Consider the following 23,574-nt stretch of genomic DNA (forward strand, 5'->3'; position numbering starts at 1 on the left):
AGGGCCACTAGAGTGTCGACATTAGGGCCCCATTGTCCAAATTAGGGCCACCGTCAGAAAAAAATTATACACCTCAAAAACTGCAAATTTCGAGCGTAGCCTAAATGGAAAGGTAGAACATATTATTATTAACATATTATTAAAAATCATTTATCTATTTGATAGTACAAAAGAGAGGGACATGGAGAAAAGAGGTCATATATTTTTATTAATATATATATATATATTTGTGTGTGTGTGTGTGTGTGTGTGTGTGTGTGTTATTTCGTGTTATTTAAAAGATTATGAAAGATAATGAACAAGATTTGAGGGCGAGATGTATTCCATTCTGTCTTTATCTTTCAATATGGCGCCTGTCAACTCTTGCATCGTACTCTCCTTATTTCTTGTGATCATAGGTGAGTCTAAATTATAAGATGTTTTTTTCTGATTTGATAGTAGTAGTAGTAGTAGAAGTAGTAGTAGTAGTAGTAGTAGTAGTAGTAGTAGTAGTAGTAGTAGTAGTAGTAGTAGTAGTAGTACTAGTAGTAGTAGTAGTAGTAGTAGTAGTAGTAGTAGTAGTAGTAGTAGCAGTAGTAGTAGTAGTAGTAGTAGTAGTAGTAGTAGTAGTAGTAGTAGTAGTAGTAGTAGTAGTAGTCGTCGTAGTAGTAGTAGTAGTATAATAGATTGATAGCTGAATGGATTGATGACCAAGTTGATCGACCACGAATTTCACACTTTCACCACACCCTCGCAGCATTTTGTTTATTTTTTAATGTAATTTTTGCTAACAACGCGTCTGTTCTGTCCCCAAAATGTAGTAGTAGTAGTAGTAGTAGTAGTAGTAGTAGTAGTAGTAGTAGTAGTAGTAGTAGTAGTAGTAGTAGTAGTAGTAGTAGTAGTAGTAGTAGTAGTAGTAGTAGTAGTAGTAGTAGTAGTAGTAGTAGTTGTAGTAGTAGTTGTAGTATAACAAGAAATTAAGTGAGCAGGAAAGTGTCAGTAGACAATAGAGAATTTTTAAAAAGTGCGGCGACGATGGGGGCTCGATCCCCGACCTTACTGGTACGACAACTCCAGCTGGCCGGGTAGAGCGTGACCCTACCGTATGAGTTATCCACCACTCTGAAAAAAAGTGGTTTCAAACTCTATATCTATCTTGTGCCACTCATCCCGACCTCTTGAGGTCATGGGTTCAACACATAAAATAAATAAAAAATAAAATAAAATTCCCTGTATTCATCCCATAGGCAGCAGCAGCCTCTTATGGTTCACACTATTATGTTATGACGATCGACCCAATCAGCAAAGTCCGGTCCTCATTCGTGCACCGTCGCAAACCCGCCTGGTGCATCGTCACAACACACCTTTCGACTAGAGGGTGTTTACGGGTGTGCCATTCACTGCAGTGGCCACGGCTTTCGAAGTGTTCATTTTCAGGTACCACTTGTCGAAGTAGGACGAGTCTGGTGACGCCTCGCTGAGTACGCTCTCGAGACGGGTCCACGCTTTACTTTGAGTAACGAGTGCCCAATCGTCCGCGTATCCCAGCATCAGGAAGATAGTGTTCGGCATGTCGCTGATGTAGACATTAAACAACATCGGTGTCAGAACCGAACCCTGATGGACCCCATTCTTCACTTTCCTAACATTACTCGTAGCGTCTACCCGTGCGACGTGGAATTGTCTTTTTCCTAAGATTAAATAGAACAGTTTCAAGGTCTTTTGTACCTTATGCTCTACAAACCCCCAAACCTCAAATGGGTCACTCCCCCAAAAGGTGCAATTCCCCACCCATCCCTAATACTTGGAGACGTTAACAGCCATCACTCAGATTGGGGATACAATAAAAATGACCATACAGGAATTGAAACCTCGCAATGGGCCAGCCAAAATGATCTAACTCTCATCTACAACCCCATAGATAAAGGTAGCCTCAGATCAGCCCGCTGGAACAAAGACTACACCCCAGATCTCGTGTTTGTTACAAAAAAAAATGTGAATGGTAATCCACTCCCAACAACAAGAGAAATCCTGGGAGACTTCACCAAACCCAACACCGTCCAGCCCTCATAAGAACTGGAATTCAGATTCCAATGATGAACACCTTGCCACAACCAATATGGAATTTCAGAAAAGCAGACTGGAAAGCTTTTGGACAAACAATTGACAAAACCTGCTTAAGGTAAGGATTGAAGCTAAGGCCGAAAACATTGGCAGATTTAACAAACTTGTTCTCTCCGCCGCAAAGAAAACCATCCCAAGAGGCTTCCGTAAGCAGTACATTCCATGTTGGAATGAACAGAGCAAACAACTACTGATAGAATATGAAGAGACAAATGACCAACAGATAGCAGATGAACTTCTAAATTCACTGCATGAAAACCGAAAAGAAAGATGGATCGAAGTAGTGGAAAACCTTGACCTCAGTCGATCCAGTCGTCATGCATGGCAAACTATCAAAAAGCTAAATCCTGAATCTCACCATACAAAAACAACATCACAAATTACTGCTGATGAAATCGCAAAAGAAATCAAGCAAAGAGGATATCATACAACAAATCAGCAATTTGAAAAAGGAATAAGAAAAGAATATCAGAGCACTCTTAAAACTTTACCTGAACAAGGCATGTTTCTCACTGCCCCAATAACATCAGAAGAAATGACTGAATCAATAAAGAAAATAAAAAAATGGTAAGACTGCAGGAATAGATGGAATCTACCCCGATATGATCACCCACTTTGGACCAAAGGCAATTAACTGGCTGGCAAATGCCATGACAGACATCTTGGAAAAGGGACCATGCCCACAAACATGGAAGCATGCAAAAGTAATTGCTAGTCTAAAACCAGGCAAACCACCCACTGAACCATCCAGTTACAGACCAATATCCCTCCTATGTTGCTTATACAAACTCTTAGAAAGAATCATACTGGAACGAATTACCCCATACATTGACCCACATTGACCCCAACAGGCAGGCTACCGACCACAAAGAGGAACGACAGAACAGGTCCTCGCCTTGACCTCCTACATTGAGTCAGGCTTCGAACAAAATAAGAAGACAGGTGCAGTCCTGATTGACCTATCAGCTTGATTATGACACCGTTTGGACCTGTGGATTAATGTTAAAGCTGGCAAAAATGATTCCTTGCAGAAAGACTCTGAAGCTGCTATCAACCATGATTGGCACAAGACAATTCCATGTTATGCTGGGGGAAGACAAAAGCAAAACAAGAAAGATAAAAAATGGGGTCCCACAAGGCTCAGTATTAGCACCAACACCTTTCAACGTATATATCAGCGACATGCCAAGCAGCCAATCACTAAAACTTGGCTATGCGAATGACTGGGCGTTGGCCTACCAATCAAACAACTGGAAAGAAATTGAAAAAGCTCTCAGTGAAGACACGGCACAACTAAAAATCTTTTTTGACAAATGGTATCTCAGAACGAATACCTCCAAATCAGTATCTACCACATTTCATCTCAACAACAGAGAGGCCAAAAAAGAAATCAACATCATAGCTGGAAATGCCAGACTGCCCTCAGACCACAACCCAAAATACCTAGGTGTCACGTTGGACAGACAATTAAACTACCGCAAACATCTTGAAGGAAACGAAAACAAGATCTCAAAAAGATACTGTATCCTGAGGAAACTGGCAAGTACTAATTGGGGAGCCTCACAACAAGTACTTAGAACATCTGCTTTGGCACTTTGCTATAGCGTGGGAGAATACTGCGCTCCAGTCAGGATGAGGAGCCCACATGCCAAACTGATTGATGTCAAGCTAAGAGAATAAATGAGGATCATAACAGGATGCCTCAAATCAACCCTAACCCAATGGCTCCCAACACAAAGTGGCATAGCACCGCCTGATATCAGAAGACAAGAATTAAACCAAAGAATGCATGCCAAAATTGAGGAGGTCCCTGACAGGGTCCCGTTGAAGGAGCTCCTAGAAGAAGCCCCAACAACGTCAAGACTGAAATCAAGGAAACGTTTTAAAACTTCAAGACAACATTTCAACGTGAAAGAGGAATGGATGTCGATGTGGAACCAAGACAGCCCCGGGGGAGGCGACATCATACCCGACCCAACAGAAAGAACACCTGGCTTTCTCTGCAACAGCCGAAAATGCTGGGTCACCTCCAACCGCATTTTGACAGGACATGGCAGAACCGCAGCTAACATGCATAGATGGAATCTGAGAGAATCAGATGCATGCCGTCATTGCCAAGGAGGCCCTGAGACAATTGACCACATCGCCATCCACTGCCCAGTGACAAGCCTATCAGGAGGCTACGAGACAGCCTATAAGGCAGGAAAAGAATTTGAAGAATGGATTAAAAGATTCAAAATAGAGGTGTAGCCATTCGATACTACTACCTTATGCTCTTTGCAAGTTTGAGCATTAATCCTTCGTACCAGACGGTATCGTACGCAACCGATAGGTCTATGAATACAGCACCAGTTTGCTGTTTCCTCTCGAACCCAGCCTCAATATGCTCTGTAAGGGCAATGACCTATTCCGTGATGTACCTCTCTTCCCTGAAGCCAGCCCAATTGGGTAGCAGGGCATCGTCTAGGACAGGCCCCCATCGGTTTAATATAATTCGCTCCAACAATTTGTACAAGCAGCTCAGAAGTGATATGGGTCTATAACTGTCAGCCTACTTCGCCGGTTTCTCTGGCTTCAGGATAACAACTATATTTGCGGGCTTCCTTACTTGTGGGAACTTTTCTTTTGCAAGGGCATTGCCTCTGCCGGACAGGCCCGTGCCCTAGGGCCCAGATGCGTCACCATATCGGGATATACGCCTTCTATCCCTGTTGCCTTGCCGTTGTTGATATCGCTAATGGCTGGACCCACTTCTCGGGGATTGTACACGGATGTCCAGTCCGACTCCTCAGCAGGTAGCGAGTCCAGAATCGCACGGTACGCCTTGTGGACACCGCGCTCAAAAGCCTGTTAGGAACCCGTTTGCTACGGTTCTTTATATTCCTGGCAATTGTATCTTCCTCACACTCTCTGTCGTTGTTTTTTAAAACACAGTTTATGCCATGTTAACCAAATAGCACATACTGTGTTCTTTAATCAAACGGAAGTTCTGGTGCAGTCTTCGCGTAATTCCGGTCCTGATTCAACTTCTTAATCAGTCGCCAAGTGTGGTGGTTAGAGTGTGTAAAGTCAAGACTTTCTTTAGTCTCTTGCCAGCGTTGCTTCCTTCCTTCTGCCAGAGACTGAAGTAGTCTATCGGCTAAGTCCTGGGACAGGGTCTGCTGGTACTCCTTGTACAGCTTTTCCGACTCTTCCGTCCAGCATGGGGTATAAAATGTCCGTTTGTCCAGTGGAATGGAGCGTGAGCGCTCTTAACCAGCAGCCTATTAAATCTGGTTATGTTCTCGGACTTGGGGGGGGGGAGGATGGCAGGGCAAACCTGTTCGATATAGAAACTGAATTCCTCCCATTTAGTCTTCCGGAAGTTCCATCTGTAGAGTGGGAGAGACTGCACCCTCGGTATTGACACCCCCGTTGTGACAAGAAGCCGCCTGTGCTGGCTATTTGGGAAGTCGCCGAGGACTGCCCGCTTCACCTGCAGCAGTTCACCGTTCGCTCCCTTCGTGACGAGGGTGAGGGTCAGGAGTATAATCCTTCTTGGTGGGTGTCACTGAAGGCAAGCAGCCTCTTATGGTTCTCACACTACTATGTTATGACGATCGGCCCAATCAGCAAAGTCCGGTCCGCACTCGTGCACCGTCGCGAACCCGCCCGGTAGCATCTTTACAACACACCGTTCAACGAGATGCTCTGCCGTTTCGGGTTCTAACCCGCATCGGGTACATGTGGGACAGGTGGAAAGTCCCCACTGATGAAACGCACTTGCTGTTAGGCAGCTCCTCGACCGAAGTGTCTCCTCTTACTGGTATCAAAGCCTGGCAACTTCTCACCAAGCTTAGAGGAGTGTACGTCCCCGCCCCCACGAGGAATTGAATTCGTCCAAACTGACTTCCATCTCGTATATGCATCTCTTTCCGTAGTCAGGGAGGCTGCGTACAAGGGTTGCCGGGACTTATTTCGGCTCGAAACGGGGGCTCCGTCCATAATGCGCTTCAGAGGGGTATCCCCATTCCCTCTCTCTCGGATCTTATTCAGCCAGTTTCCCGTAATCCTCTCCCTCCGGACATCGGGGGGCTGGATCGCTACCATTGTCGGGCCCCATTCTCTAGGAGTTGTTGCCAGCGTTCCTGACTCTATGTGGATCGACTTGCGAAGTTTTACATCCACCTTCTCAACGTTTCTGCTTCTACCCCACACTGGAGCGCAATACTCCTCGGTGGAATAGCATAGTGCCAGGGCAGACGTTCTCAGGTCGATCCCGCCAGCTTCCTCAGAAGACAGTTGCGTTTTATTATCTTCCGGGCAACCACTTCGAGATGCACCCGATAGGTAAGGCTGCGATCCAACGTCACCCCTTATTATTAAATTTTGGCTGTAAGATCGTACACTATGTGTAGATCGCTACAGTCCATCCATGAGTGGAGTTGTCTACCCACATCGTTGCAGTCTTGGTAGCCTCATTCGTGGTTGCGGCTATGAAAGTCTCCTAGAGAGATGGAAGGATGGTGTAGTCCAAGTCGCTCATGTGGTTTGTAGATGTGCAAAACAGCCCACCTACCTCTACGGAAATTCTATTCACCCCGTTGCTGCCATTTGCGCTCTTAATGACCCTTACCTTCGATGGCGCTTTAGCGTAAACGCTAGCCCTTCCTTTGAGCCTCGAGGTGTCCTCTCGTTGGACAACCGTATAGCCTGGGATCTGGAATCGAGAAGATTGCGCGCCTGAATAAAGATGGGTCTCCCGTAATAGGAGGATCCCAACGCTATGGACGGCCAGTAGCTTTGACAAAAGCTCATTTTTTGCAATATTCTGGCTCTGGATATTGAGGGATAAAATATATGCGTCGGGTAGCTAAACCTACTATCGCATTTTCCAGCTGAAGATGTGTTGAGACGTTCGCTTATTTCTCGACCGTGCTAACGACCGTGGCGACACGAACGCGTTAGTATTTGGCTAGGCGGGATGGCCGAGTCGAGGCCACTCGGGCACCGGGTTGGATCTTCAATTAGTCACATATCGGGGCGTGCTGTCGCTATAGACTCGAATCGAAGTAGTGAAAAAGATAACATTTTAAAACTAATTTTACCACACATCACAAATTTACTAACACAAGCTTAACTATGATAGATATATGCCCCATAAAATATGAATTGATAACATAATATCTTATCAAACAATGGAGAGGGAGGGTGGGCAAGTTATTCCTGCAACATTACTGGACGAAATGATTACAATTACACTTCACCTTACAGGTAAGCCTCGTCTATTATACAATTATTTCGTCCACTGTAATGTTGGATGGAATACCTTGAGACTTTAAAGTGGGGCAGCTTATCTACGTCATTTGTACATTTTCTTTTATCCTCTAACCATGCGTGATTTAAAAAATGTTCATTTATCATCTCAGGGCGTTATTTAAAATTTCCAATTTTTTTTTATTCATAATTTCCAGACGTCATTTATAAATTTTCTTTTTATTTTAATTATCACCTGCAGGATCAGGCTCGTGTGAGTCGCTGGTCTGCAATGCCTTCGAATATGATTGCATTTATAGAATTGATAGTGGACGGGGTTGCAGGTGAGTAAACATTGGGTACTTCCACTCTATTCTCTGGACTGAAACTTTCGCACTCTATCGATTTTTGAAGGAAATGTTTTCTATACATTTTTTAAAACATGTATTTCGTTTGTACAATGCAGCATAAACAATAATCATATTTTACAAAAGCTGGTAATAAAAGGTACTTATTTTAAAAATTACATTTTATAAAATAGAAATAGAAATTTGGTGGCATGTAACCTGTTGAAAAAATAAAGGAAGTATTGCGGAGGGTATTTAGCACCATATTACCATGGATTCGTGCTTTATAGTTGTGTAATTTTATTTAACGCTTCAACTTTTCTTCTTGCCTTTAATTTAATTTTTTTTTAATTTTGCGTAATGAAGAATTTAATCTTCAATTACATTTTCTTTACAAAGACAAATGATATGGACGTTTTCGATTTTTCCCTTTGTCAATTAAGAAGGCGATGAACAAAACAATAAAAACCACTGTGAGATGAAAATTCGATGACGTAAAAGCGAATTCATTGTTAACAGAGGAGGAGGGGGGATACAAACACGTCCAATTTTTCTGTCTTTGTTTACTGAATTAAAGCTGGAATTGGAATGCATACTTTTTAAAAAACTATTTCCCAGTATCAAACAGAAACCTTTACATATTTCTCCACTCAGACCTTATGGAAATATGACCAAATGCTTAGAAAAGTATAAAAAAGGATGCACTGAGGATGATCATGTGTACGAAATAATAATAAACCACGAAGAGAGCATCAAGAAAGAACTCGAGAACGAATGCAAAGGTAATACTCGCCAACAGTACGATTAACCCTCTGCTTACATAACATAGGAAAATCGTCACATTCAATATGATATAGCTACATTTTTTTTTTCTCATTCTGAATTAATTTTTCTAACAAAATATAAAGAATTTTTGTTAAGTTACAACAAGTCAACACAGCTCGTTTTGATGAACAAAATAATGTATAGAGAGTATGCGGTTAGACAAAGGGAGTTAATTTTTGACATTTTACACGATTTAGTCCCTTGATTGAAGCATAAATTTCTTCAAAATGGCGACCAATCCTTTTAACACAGTGGGCACTTCTTCTTCTTCTTCTTCTTCTTCTTCTTCTTATTATTATTATTATTATTATTATTATTATTATTATTATTATTATTATTATTATTATTATTATTATTATTATTATTGATGTGACCACTGCCCCGAACGGGGGTGGAGGAGAGAGAGAGAGAGAGAGAGAGAGAGAGAGAGACAGAGAGAGAGACAGAGAGAGACTGCGTGTATGTACATTGTAGAGGGCGGGATAAATATGTGTATGTTTGTATGTGTGAAAGAAACACGAGGGAGACAAAGAGAGAGAGAGAGAGAGAGAGAGAGAGAGAGAGAGAGAGAGCAAGACTGGTCGATAAAGAAAAGGGGAAAAGGAGGAGGGGTGGAGCAAAGAATAGGTAGGGATAGTATAAGAAAGCCCTTCGTTTCAAAAGAAGTCAAAGTCAATCAAAGGGAAACATATTGACCAATGAGATTACAATTTAAAAAATGGGAATGGTAAAATCATTTGTTGCATTGTTTCCATTTTGAGTCAGATCGCAGCTTGAATAGGAGGGGGTAGGGCTTAATTTGTAATGACTTACATGAAATCGTATAATTGAATCTTCTTGTTTGAGCTGCAACCTCGAGTTATTTAGGACATGCCACTCGCTATCACAACCCCTTGTGGTCAATTGTCAGCTATTAAACTCTCCTCCCCTTTTTCTTTGGGTTCACTCACATTGTTTATTGTCTCAAAAGACCCCACCCTCCCTCACATTCCCAATGAATACACGATATAACGAACCTCTCTCTCTCTCTCTCTCTCTCTCTCTCTCTCTGTGTTTCTCTCTCTCTCTGTCTGCCTGTCTCTCTCTCTCTCTCTATCTCTCACTCACTCTCACTCTCTCTCTCTTTCTCTCTCTCTCTCTCTCTCTCTCTCTCTCTCTCTCTCTCATGTAAACAACAACGCGATAGAAAGTTACAGTGCGCTTAGTGCAAGGTAAGTAACCGTGATTAGTAAATGCGTGACGTCATCGGCATACTCTCAATAGCTTGGAATTACTGCTTTTTGTTTTTGAGTGAAAAAAAAATCTATTTTTGTGTTGGCTCGGTGTACTGTTTGGAGGAAAATCCTGAAAATGGCCGGAAAGGAGAGAATTAAATAATAAATAAATAAAATGCCCTTTATTCATCCAAGAGGGGAAATTGTTCTCTACGGCCTATTGCAAGGGAAGGCTGGAATAACACAGGACTCTGTTGCAGTGCAGCACCCCAAACTGAGCTAGGCGAGGTGACTTACTCAAGGCCACACAGCCTTACTCGGTGACCGAACTCGGTACCTTTCGGGTACGAACCAAAGACCTTAAGGCTGAGCCACGCCGCCCCTTAAATCGGTTATGTTTTGCTTTTGTGTGTTTTCCACCGTTTTTACATCGCATTTAGGTCATGTCAGCACTAGTAATTAGAGAGGTGGTGAACAAATATTTAAAATATTTTGATCTAGCCATTGGGCACATATTATGAAATAATAAGATAAAAAAGAAAAGTTGAAAAACAATCAAAAGTATATCAAATATAAATCGATTCTTGTGTCGAGTCTGAAACAACAGAAAAGGACCGTGCTGACATAGGTCCGTTTTTATGAGTGAGGACTAGCGCTTAGTCTCTGACTTTGGTCAAGGACTTGAAAAAAATCGCTTTTTATGTGAGCTGAACAAGCAAGTCCCGGACTAAGGCCACGGCATCTTCGGACTAAGTTATGCCAAGTTTTAGTCCCTTCCTCGGGTCGGACTTTATCCATAGTCTCTGACTAGTTACTAAGATACATCATAGCGTCGACATGATAGCAGCTGTGAGATTGAGAGAGAGGGGGAGAGAGAGAACGAGAGAGAGAGAGAGAAAGAGAAAGAGAGAGAGAGAGAGAGAGAGAGAGATAGCTTCGTTTCGGAAGGAAAATACGTCATTTACGATGACAGAGGTAAAAGGTGTCCTGTTACTATTGACACTGGGTTTTTTAAAATGCAAGAAAAGTACAGATCGTCGAAAGTACACATTTTTGTGACTGATAAAGAAATTGGATCCGGACCGGAATTTCGCGAAGTCTGCGCCGGAATGTGAAGCAGACACAATTGCCAGGAATATAAAGAACTGTGGCAAACGGGTCCTTAATCAGGCTTTCGAGTGCGGTGTCCGCAAGGCATACCGTGCGATTCTGGACTCACTACCTGCGGAGGAGTCGTCTAGACATCCCCGTTCATTCCCCGAGAAGTGGGCGCTGCCATTAGCGATGTCAAAAACGGCAATGCAGCAGGGATAAACGGCATATATCCCGATATGGTGACACATCTGAGCCCCAGAGCACGGGCCTGGCTGGAACAGGCAATGTCTGACGTCCTTGCAAAAGGAAAGCTCACACAAGAGTGGAAGCACGCTAATATAATTGCCATTCCTGAAGCCTGGGAAACCGGCGAAGGAGGCCGACACTTACAGTCCCATATCACTTCTGAGCTGCTTGTACAAACTCTTGGAGCGAGTTCTATTAAACCGATGACGCTGCCCTGCAACAAGAGCAAGCGGGCTTTGGGAAGGTAGGTGCACCACGGAGCAGGTCATTGCCCTTACATAGTATATTGAGGCTGGGTTTGAGAGGAAACAGCAATCTGGTGTTGTATTTAGAGACCTATCGGCGACGTACGAAACGGTCTGTGCGAAGGATTAATGCTCAAATTTGCAATGATCATAAGGTGCAAAAAGACCTTGAAGATGTTCTCTTCAATCTTATGGAAAGGCAATTCCACTCGCGCTGGGAGACGCTATGAGTAAAGTTAGGAAACTGACGAGTGTGGTCACTCGGGGATCTGTTCTGGCGCCAATGTTGTTTAATGTCTACATTAGCGACATGCCGAACACTCGAAGGCGTACTCAGCGAAGACGTCACCAGACTCAAAGCCTACTTCGACAAGTGGTATCCGAAGATGAACACTTCGAAAACCGTGGCCACTGCATTCCACCTCTGCAGTGGCTGGCACACCCGTAAACTGAACTTTCTCGTCGGGGACCAGCTTCTCCCGTATGAGCCTCGTCCAAAATACGCTGGACCGCCGCCTTACCTATGGTGGTACAACTCGAAGGAGTGCCCGGATTATAGAGAAATGCAAGTCTTCTGAGGAAGTTGTCGGGGACGACTTGGGGTGCTAATCAAGCGCTCCTGAGGACGTCCGCCTTGGCACTATGCTATTCCGCCGCGGAGTATTGCGCTTCAGTGTGGGGTAGAAGCAGGAACGATGAAAAGGTAGATGTTAAAATTCGCAAGTCCATGCACATAGTGTTGGGAACGCTGGCAACAACGCCTGGAGAATGAGGCCCGATAATTGCAGCAATCAAGCCCCCGGTGTCCGACAGGAGATGATTATAAAGAATTGGATTAATAAGATCCAAGAGAGAGGAAATGGGGATAACCCTATCAAGCGCAAAATGGACGTGGGGATAACCCTATCAAGCGCAAAATGGACGGTGCCCCCGTTTCCAGCCGAAATAAGTCCCAGAAACCCTTGTATGTAGATTCCCTGACTTTGGACAGAGCTGCATATACGAGATGGAAGTCGGTTTAAACGGATTCAATCCCTCGAGGGGGTGGGGACATCGACTTATCGAAACTGGGGGAGAAGTGCTTTTCCACCGGCAATTGGTTTCGGTCGAAAACCTGCTTAACAGCACGCTCATTGCATTAGTGGGGCATTGCCACCTGTCCAACATGTACCCGTTGTGGTAATGAGCCCGAAACCGCAGAGCATCTAGTTGAACGGTATGTTGTGACGAAGCTTCCGGTTTGGTTTGCGACGGTGCACGAGTGCTGTTCGGAAATTACTGATTGGGTTAATCGTCATAACATAGTAGTGTGAGCTGCTGAAAAGTTTTAGTTCCTTGCTCGGATCGGACTTTATCGTTTGTCTCTGACTAGTTACAAGGATACATCATAGCGTTGGCAAGATAGCAGCTGTTGTGAGATTGAGAGAGATAGAGAGCTTCGATTCTGAGGGAAAATACGTCGCTTACAATTGACAGAGGCAAAAGTATCCTGTTGCTATTGACTCTGGCTTTTTTTAACTGTAAGCAAGAAAAGTACAGATTGTCGAAAGCACACATTTTTGTGAGTAAAAGCTATTTTTAAAAAACGATTTAATTAGGCTCGTGAGTTGTGAGTGAACGGAGAATCAACGTCGCTTCAAAGAAAAAAAAAAAGATTAGAAAAGATAATGGAGACAAAAGTTATTCCTGATGGCATTGTAACTGACTTAAATGATATGATTCATCAAAACACACTTTCTGTTTTGTTTGTTGTTTTTTGTTTTTGTTTTTTTGTTTTTGGTTCAATCTGTTCGAGCTTCAGTGAAACTTTAATTGACCTAAATATACAGGATGATTCAAAGGGAATATTATGGCAAAACGATCACGCTTGGACACATGTGTAGTACATACCTTCAAGTTTTTATTTCATGCTTTATTAATGCTCAATGTGGCCACCACATCAAGCCGATAGGATAATTCATCCCAAACGCGCCGAAGCATGTCACGGACCGCCGTGTTGATTGTAGTTGTTATTCCACCTTTCAAGTCATCGATACCTGTTTGAAGCGATGGTAGGTAAAATTGGTCTTTAACAAGGAAAGTCACACACAGTAAGCTTCGGGGGACTGGTATGCCAGCACACAGAGCAACGTCTTAAGCACATCTCCTCCCAATCCAACGTCGAGGCACGTTTTCATTCAACTAAGCTCTGATCCCAAGATGGCACAATTCAGTTACACCGGAAGTTATACTAACGGCAGCGGTGAAATTAACATCTAATCAAACTCAGACAACTGTTCTATCAAATAACCACTAATCCTGTCCACTATAATACTATAGACTTTAAATAACTGTTTTGAAAGATTAAATATCATCTGCAATCAACACGGTGGACCGTGACATGCTGCGGCGCGTTTGGGATGAATTCTCATATCGGCTTAATGTCCGCGCTGCTGCTGCTGGCAAAAGCCAACCTACTCAGAGACTAGAAAACGCTCATAAGAATCGATTTTATTTTTAGTCACTTGCTTTGCCCATTCTTACGAATAGGAAGTCTTTTACTAGACTAGTAAAGGACTAAATCTAGTCCACTTACATTAAAATGGGCCCTGGCATTGTAACTGACCGAAATAATGTGCTCAGTCTTAAGACCAGGAAGTCTTTTTCAGGACTAAATCTAGTCCGCTTACATGAAAATGGGCCATGATCACTGGATTTCGTCTATAAAATGAAAAGGAAATGTGGAAAAGATTTATATGACTATCAGTTAACTCCCGTCCTCCAGAAAGATACGTATTTAAAATTAGGAGCAGAAAACTTGTTCTTCAAATACCAATTTTCATTTAAATAGATCGATTTTTGAAGGACGAGTTTAACTAGTTAATTGAATTAAAAGTCTTGACATTTATAAGATCTTACTGAAATTAATATCATGCTTTTATTGAAATGAATGAATAAATGGATGATTGAATTTTGATATCATATTTACTCATATGAGTCGGATCAAACGGATTGAACCTTGTTCGAATCACTTCGATCTTTAGATCTAGTCTCGGACTCGACCTCTGACAAAACACTTTTTGGGGCCTATTGTGTTTTCTGGCCTTGATCCTGGGTTAAACTTGTCTGATGAAAGATGTAAACCATTCTATTGTTGATGTTTTGTTGTTGTTTTGTTTGTCTGTTTGTTTGTTTGTTTGTTTTTGTTTTGTTTTTGTTTGTTTTTTTTGTTTGTTTTTTTTGTTTTTGTATTGTTTTGTTTTTTGGATTTCTTTTCGCTTTTTTTTTTTTCTTTTTTTTTTTTTTGTTTATAAATATTTCCATTATGCTTTCTGTTTTAACCTGTTGGTAAAAACAAAATATTATAATGATAATGATTTAGTTTACTTTTATTTTTTTGTCTCTGTTTTAAGTGTGTCCGATGTTGCTAAAACGAAGGCTTGTCTTGTTTATGTTTAGGTTTCATTTATTCTTTATAGGTCTGTCTGAAGAAACGTGTTGGTCAATAGAACTTCAAAAATGTACAGTGGACATTTGGCTTGTAATTGAAATAATTCCAATGATGCAGAAAATTGTCTTGGAAGATCCCTGCCTCACACTCAAAGGGTTAGTCAATAAAAGTATTTTATCAATTATCCAGACCTGCTGCCTATTTGAAAATTCAAAGATTTGTATTTATTTTTTTTTTGGAGATAAAAATAGAAATCGCTATAGTTAACTTTATAGATCAACAATTTACCCTCACAATGATCAGATAACACTTTGAATTCCTTAAAATGATAAACTCTGGCATCAACTTTCATATTCAATAAGTTTTACTGACTTAGAGATACTCATCAAGTTTTGGAATTGAAAGATTCGTATTAGCAGAGATGTTTGTTTATCCTTTGTTCTTTAAAAAGTGCGATCGGGCATTATCTATTTAAAGTGCTTAAAACGCTTTACAATGGATCCCATTGTCCATCGTAAATCGTAATGAACAAAAATGAATATAACAGATTTGAAAAAGAGAAAAATACCAACAACAGAAACGTCTCAAAACTCTTCTGCAGCCAATAACAACATAATAACAGTATTTGGCACGAATACTACAATCTCGAAATGTCTTTTAAACAATATAATAATTTTTACATCGTCAAAATTTAAGTAGGGTCTCGATAACAATCCCGATAGCCGGAAGTAAATTACCTTTATTTAAAATTGTTGTTATGGAAAATGTCTTGCATTGATTTAATAGGGTTTTTTGCTCCCAAAATTAATGCTATGCGTTAATGTGAAATACCCACAACATCCACCAGCCGTTTATAACGTAGAAACACACAAAACTGAGTGTAATCTTGAACGTTTATAGTTTGACTGTTATAATTAAGTGAGCAGTAATCATAAAAATGGCTGTCTAAAACCCAATAACAAAGAGGTGAGTGACGTCAATTTCGTTCCTTTATAACATGAGACTAAATAATTTAGGTTTTCAGATTTTATCAATACATTATCAGCCTTTGTTCGTTCTGATTTCACGACGACTAATAAAATCTCTTTTTTAATGTAAATTCTAATAAAATCACTCTCTTAATGTAAATTCTAATAAAATCACTTTTTTTTTCAATATAAATTCTAATAAAATCACATTTTATTCAGTGTAAATCATAATAAAATCATATTTTTTTCAAATGTAAATTCTAATAAAATCCTTTTCTGCAATGTAAATTTTAATAGAATCACAATCTTGATAAAATCACTTTTTTAGTGTAAAATTCTAATAATTCTAATTCTTTAAATTTCAGAAAGGGCAAGCCGGCACAGACTTGCGTGGAGAATTTGAAAAGTAAATGCAGTGCTAAAGAGGAAGCACTCCATTCTATAAATGAGGCATTGAATAACATCAAAGAATCCATAAGAAAGTGTGGATACTCTTAAGTAACAGATTCTAAGGTAAGAAACGCGAATGAATTTAAACCAACGTCTACCTGTTTGCAGGTCTGATAACCCAAATTGCTTTGATCTCATTGTTGTAGTGGAAATACTGTAAAACCAGTGCAAAATACACAGTCCGTGACAACAATGTTAAAACATGCCCATAATTGCTTTAGACCTAAAATATGTGCACGTTGATTTAAACCTATCTTCAGAAGTTTGGTAATTATTTGATAAGAAATGACCAAGCGACGGCAGAAAACCAAAAACACGAACCATTCAAAGGAGACACATTAGATGAATTTTCACCAGTCACAGAATAAGAAATTCGAGAAATAATAAAGATGAGTCCTTCCAAATCTTGACCCCATCCCAACCTCATTACTTCAAAACTGTTTTTATGTTTTATTGCCTATTATAACTATGATAGTGAATAACTCATTCCACTTTGGTATAATTCCAACTTCTTTCAGAAAGATTAGAAAACCTCAATTGAAGAAGAGTACACTTGAAGAGAATGAACTTAACAATTATTATTGAGGGGCATCGTGGCTCAGCGGTACGTTATTTGCTTCGTACCCGAAAGGTACCGAGTTCGGCGCTGCGCTGTGTGGCTTTTTGCAAGTCATCTCACCCTAGATCAAGTTGCGCTGCACTGCGACTGGCGCATGGGTTATTCCAGTCTTCCCTTGGAAGAGACAATAGAGAAAATTTCCCTATGGGATGAAAAAGGGAATTTTATTTATTATTTATTTATTTTATTTATAAGACGGTTTCGAATCTTTCCTTTCAATCAAAACTAGAAACAGTTATTTTTAAGACTTTTAAGGCATGTTACAGTACGCAATCTACGTGGAATTGATCAGTTGGCGTACAAAACACAACATGGCACAGAAGCAGCTGTTCTCAAATTCTAAACTTAATTCTATTAACAAAAACATGTCTGCTTGTTAACTCTTTTATATTATATCAGTACCAAAGACAATGACACTTTACTTCATCGTTTAAACAATACATTTGGAAACAGAGGCACTGCACTAGAGTGGTTTCAATCAGACCCTAGATTTAGAACACAAACTGTTAAAATAAATGGCAAATTTTTAGAAGAATTTTATTTCATGCATGGGGTACCTCAGGTATCTGTCCTCGGGCCTATTAGTTTTTTAAATGTATACACAGTCTCTTTCTAAAAATTACAATAATCGTGGTATAAACTACCACTTTTATGCTGATGGTACACATATGTATAAAAGGATACTCCTGATAATATTTTTCATTTATAAAAATCAGTTTAAAATTGTATTGTTGATGCGTGTGACAGAGAATCAGATCGATCATGTTTGTATCTCTCGAAGATTCAGACGTTCATTAGTGGATGTGACAGTACGGAGAGTGGTAGATGTTTTATCAGACTACCAAAGCTTAAGCTCCGACTCAGAAAACATAGGACTAGATCACACACAAGAAGAAAATTCCAGGTGAATGCACTAGATGGGGAAATTAATGAGGAGTTCAAACTGCAATTAAGTAATAGATTCCATCCTCTAGCTGATCTTGGGGAGGACATAGACGTATAGTAACATTAGACAAAGATCGAGGAAGTCTACATAACAATTTGTCACTAGGTATTGGGTGTGAAGAAATCGGAACATAAGGAATGGATAAGTCTAATCATATTAAAGCTGATTGAAAAGAGGAGAACAAGGAAGGAACAAGTGAATGCAAGTCGAACAAGGGCTTCAAAACTGGATGCACAAGAGCAGTATCGAGTCATAGCTAAGAAAGTCAAAAGATCTGTGAAGAAAGACAAGGAATCATTCATGAACAGACTTGCAGAGAAAGCAAAAACAGCAGTGACAGGACACATGAGGATCCTTTATCAAACTACCAAGACACTAGCTGGAAAATATGGGTAACCAGATGTACCAGTCAAAGATAAAGATGGGAAAACTATTTTTTGGAAAAGAGGCTCAATCTAAGCGATGAAGGGAACAATTCAACCGCCTTCTGAACAGACCACCACCAGACAACCCGCGTGAAATTTTGCCTGCAATGAATGAGCTAACAATAGCTGTGATCCACCATCGATAGCAGAGATTGTGGGTGCCATTAACAAGATGAGAAGGGGTAAAGCTGCTGGACCAGATCAGCTTCCACCTGAGGCTCTAACCACTGTTTGAGAGAATCTGGAATGAGAGGATATTGCCAAAGGATTGGAAAGAAGAACCTCTTGTCAAGCTTCCAAACAAAGGGAACCTCAGTAATTGTAATAAGTATAGAGAAATCACTCTACTTTCTATCCCAGGAAAGGTTTTTAACCGTATTATTCTAGAGAATTAAAAATACAACAGATGCTAAATTGCGGGGCGAACAGGCAGGTTTTTGGAAAACCGCTCAACCACTGAGCAGATTGCCTTTCTTCAAGTCATAGTGGAACAGTCCATAGAATGGAACTCTCCTCTTATTGTCAACTTTCTGAATCAAGAGGAGGCTTTCTACAGTATTCACAGAGCAACATTGTGGAAATGTCTGGCACATCATGGAATTCCTGGGAAGTTGGTAAACCTCATCAAGGAAATTTATGAAGGGACAAGTTGTAGGGTTGTACATGAAAATCAGCTTACTGACAGCTTTGAAATTAAGAATGGTGTCAAGCAGGGATTCTTGCTCTCACCAGTCCTGTTCATCCTTGCCATTGATTGGTTAATGAAGGAAACGGCCAAGGGGCCAAGAAATGGCATACGGTTAACCCACTGCACACAGTTGGATGATCTGGATTTTGCAGATGATCTGGATCCTCTGTCTCACATCCAGGACCTGATGCAAGCAAAAACAATTATAAACAGCCTCTCGGAATCCATTGATTTGAGAATGCACCCTGCAAATTCAAAGGTCTTAAGGATAAGTATGCGTCAAGGGGAGTAGATCAAAGTAAAAGATCAGGAACTTGGAAATAGATACTTTCTGTTGTCTCGGGAGTATAATTGACAGATTGGGGACACGGAAGTAAAGGTGAAAGCACGTATTGGAAAGGCACAGGCTGCATTCATATCTTTGAACAGAGTATGGAGAACTAAAGATATCTCCCTTCGACTATAGCTAAGACTTTTCAACTCAAACGTGAATTCAGTCAAACCGTATGGATGTGAAACTTGGAATACATTGCAGGCATATATAAGGAGGATACAGATTTTCGTAAAACGGGTGAATGTGTAAGCTACTCATAATAAAATGGATGGACAAGATTAAGAATGATGAAGTATGGAAAAGAACACAACAGAAACATGTTTGAGAGGAAATAGGAAAAAGACATTGGAGGTGGATTAGAAACAATGACTCCACTATAACAAAGAAAGTATTGGACTGGAACCCTTAGGACAGAAGATCAATGGGATTGCCACGGGAAACATAGAGAAGAGTTAAAGAAGCTGATATACAGAGAAGTGAAAATACATGAATGAATGTATGAATGTATGCGCTGTCTCTCTATGGACGCTTGTCGTGGATGTGGGTGTTAGTTCGAATGTGTTAATCTGTTTCTAATATCCAGTTAGTAATTTGTTTCCATATTTTTTTTCCAATGCAAGTGTCCTTAGCTTTTGAATGTAATCATGTGTGTTAAGGTGCTGAGGCAATTGGATGTTTCCTTGTGTTGTTGAAATCAGTTCTTTGGTTGTTGTTTCTAAATCATTTGATATTTTTTGAGATCTTGATCCAATGTTGTTGGAAGTGACGTCCTCTGTATTTGGCTCCTTGCTTGAAGTAATCATCCATTGAGGTTTGTACTGGAATATTTTCATTCTCGTGGGAGCACGTGTCCGAACAGTTTCCATCTTTGTTTCTTTATTCGCGTACTGGCTGGTTGCACTCTACCTGTCATATACATCCTCATTCCTGATTTTGTCTGGCAAGTGTACCCTAATAATTCGTCTCAATTGTTTTCGATGAAGGGATTCCAGGGTGTCCAAATTCCAAATAAGACACGGAACGAGATTTTTTAAAAGTTAGGTCAAGATGGAGAGGGATGAAAACTGTTTGTCTGTGGAATATACCCTAACCCAGGGCGAAAATGACAATGATGATGATGATGATGATGATGATGATGATGTAAGAAGCTAGATGGATGTAAATAAACTTAAACTTGATAATGAAAAGAACGGAAGTAATGTTATGTGGGGTATATACAAATGATCCTTTCCCGGTCTTTCTGTGTTAAATATATTTTGTGTAAAACTGAATCACAGTGGGGGAGAAAAATGGTTTGTCAGGTATGGCAACATAACGTCGGCACGACTACAGATTTCATATTACTCTTGTTTTTTCTATCTTCCATTCACAGAATTGAACACTAATTATCGAAGAGAGAAAATCACCGATCAGAGAGAATCAATAAAAAAACTGAAATATTCCAGTTTGTCTAATTTCTAAAATTTTGATTTGATTTAATAAACTTACATTATTTACCACGGGTTTCTGGATATTCTTTTTTGTTTCTACTTCTGGTCCTTCTTCGCCTCTTTCTTCTTCTTTTTCTTCCCCTACTCCTCATCATCTCGTCCTCTTCCTCCTACTCCTCCTCCTCCTCCTTCCCTCCTTCCTTCAAACGTAAATCCAAGGCCAAAACATTCCTACCTAAACCCAAAACATTCGTGCTCAGTTTAAGACCAACCTAAATGCTCCACCAAATTAAAAGAGATTCCTGCTGAGAGGTATACACTCTAAAAATGTAAAATATAATATACAATTAAAAAAAAAAACTATTGTGGGGTGGTAATTTATTTGGTTTGCGGGTAAGATATGTTTGCTGTATCTATGTTATGAGGTCTAGTGGTAACACAGACATTCGCCTTCGAATCAGAAGTTTCCGGGTTCTAAGAGGCGAATAGTTGAGTCCTTTGAAAAGGATTTTTACTCACATTCTTTTAATTTACTCATGTGTAAAATGAGTACCTGATCGTTAACGGCATTTTATCTGTCGGAAAAAATGTACGTTTTTTTTTTTTTCAATGTTGTTTTCTGTTTTTGTTTGAAAACGAGATACTTGGTTTTGTTCTGACCTTGGCTGGAGTCCTTGGCTTGGAGGAAACTTTTGGATGAACTCAGTCCTGAATAGGTCACCCATGGATCTGCAATTTTCTGTTCTAAGCCTGAACGAGTTCATAAACCATTTAATTGCCGAACCCCAGAAAGACACGTTTCTAAAAGTTTGCCCAGCGATTTGTGTTTATTTGTTTTGTTTGTTTTTAAGGGTTTTACGTCGCTTGGTCATATCAGCGCCAGTGAAACGGAGAGAATGGGATAGTCAAAAAAAATGCTAGACTTACATTTGAAATCTTACAAGAAAAAGTAAGACAAAGACGAATGGTTGAATAGAGAACAGGTGTAAATTCCAAGAGCATACCATTAATGTTCATAGTTTGAGATCCCCTAAAAGTCTCATCCAGACACCAGCACAGAATCCCATTTTGAGGAACACACTCAAATGCTTACATTATACATTCAATTACTGGATGTTGTAGTCAGGAGTAGTGAAAATATGGGACTGGAACTGAATATATCTAAAACAGAATGTATGACGGTATCTAAAAATAATAACCCACCAGCCTGTGTAATAACAAGCAGAGGACAAACAATACAACAAGTTGAATGTTTCAAATATTTAGGCTTCAATGTAACATCCAATGGAAAATCAGATTGTGAAATAAAGAAAAGAATAGGTATGGCGAAGAATGCATTCAACCAGCTGCATACAATTATGAAAAACAGGAATATTAGCATGAAAACAAAAATCAAAGTCCTGGATTGCTATGTACTGTCTGTGCTGCTATATGGTTGTGAGAGCTGGACCATAAACAAGACCATGGTTAAAAGACTGGAGGCAGTGGAAATGTGGTTTTACAGAAGAATAATGAGGGTGTCATGGATGGAAAGGAAAAGAAATGAAGAAATTTTAGAAATGGCAAACAGAAAAAGATCACTGATAACAAAAATCATCAAACGCCAAATGGAATTTTTAGGACACATTATCCGCCACCCTGGTTTGGAAATACTCGCCTTGACTGGAAAGATGAATGGAAAAAGAATAAGAGGAAGACAAAGAATAACGTATTTGAAAGGGATAAGAACTTGGACAGATGAAGCTGAGAAAGGTGGCGCTGCTTTAATAGAATTAGCAAGAGATAGATCAGCTTGGCGGAAGATGACCTCCGACGTCTGCTTCAGATATGGAACTACATGAGATGATATACATTCAAAACAACACATATAGCAATACATAACAGAGAGGTGATTTACAGGAGAAAAATATCATCTCCCAAAAATGGACCTATAGATTTGAAGTTTGTTTGTTTTGATTTTAAGAGTTTTACTGCGCTTGCAACACATTTAAGTTATATCAGCTCCAGTAAAAAAGAAGAAAATGGGATTGTACAACGTTCTAGAATTACATTTAAAGCACACAAGAAAAAGTAAAACAAAGGGGAACTGGGAAAAAATAGGGATCAGATGTAGATTCCAAGAGCATACCACAATGTACTTATATTGAGATTACCTACCTACAAGTCTCATCCGGACACAAGCACGAGATCCAACTAAGAGGAATACACTCAAATGCTTACATTATACATTCAAAATAACAAATATAATACCAAACAGAGAGATAATTTACAAGGGGAAAATATCATTTCCCAAAACTAAAATTATACATTTGACTGTTTCTTTCTCAGTCAAGGACTCCGGTCAGGGTCAGGACAAATCCAAGTAATCTCATTCCAAGACAAAGATAGAAAGCATGTTGGAAAACGAATACAGGGAGATGGAAGTCACAGTATGTGCTCCCATGCCCACTATGGGAGGTCAGGAACCCCACCCAGCTTTACATTTGACTATTTCCCTCTCAGCCAAGGACTCCGACAAGGGAAAGAACAAGCAATGTTATCTCACTCCAAGACAAAGGGAGAAAGCTAGTTGGAAAACAGATAACGGGGTATAGAAAACACAGTAAGTAACCTCCATGTCCAATTTCGGAGGTCAGGAACTCCACCCAGAGCGATCCATTTAAATGACCCTCGCCTCTGCAAAAACTCTCAAACCTGGAACCTCGCGGAAAAAGGGGTGAAAACCCATTTCACAAAACAAATAATAAAGATTTGACCGTTTCTTTCCCTGCTAATGCCTCCAACAAAGGCTAGGATAAAACCAACCAATCCCAACCAAGACAAGGACAGAATGCAACTCGGCAAACAGAAACAAGAGGATAGAGGGCACAGCAAGTGACCTCCTATCCACCTCGCCAACCATGTGTCATAGTGGTTTGAAAAGACAGCAAAGATTTAAACAGTTATCAAATTGGCTATGGAGTTCATTTAATTG

General features: G+C 40.2%; 1 protein-coding gene across 1 annotated transcript; it reads left to right on the forward strand.

The window, feature by feature from the left end:
* Nucleotides 1-254: 254 nt before the first annotated feature.
* On the forward strand, nucleotides 255-20,667 carry LOC144965799 (uncharacterized). The gene is made up of 6 exons (XM_078901538.1): nucleotides 255-398; nucleotides 7,601-7,682; nucleotides 8,340-8,467; nucleotides 14,769-14,895; nucleotides 16,074-16,221; nucleotides 20,543-20,667. Exons 1-5 carry the CDS (start codon nucleotides 317-319, stop codon nucleotides 16,204-16,206), a joined length of 552 nt encoding a protein of 183 aa, XP_078757664.1. The 5' UTR covers nucleotides 255-316; the 3' UTR covers nucleotides 16,207-16,221; nucleotides 20,543-20,667.
* Nucleotides 20,668-23,574: the final 2,907 nt, after the last annotated feature.

The sequence above is a fragment of the Berghia stephanieae genome, chromosome 1 (genome assembly GCF_034508935.2).
Source record: "Berghia stephanieae isolate SIO BIC M18660-M18661 chromosome 1, UCSD_Bste_1.3, whole genome shotgun sequence".
Classification (NCBI taxonomy): domain Eukaryota; kingdom Metazoa; phylum Mollusca; class Gastropoda; order Nudibranchia; family Aeolidiidae; genus Berghia; species Berghia stephanieae.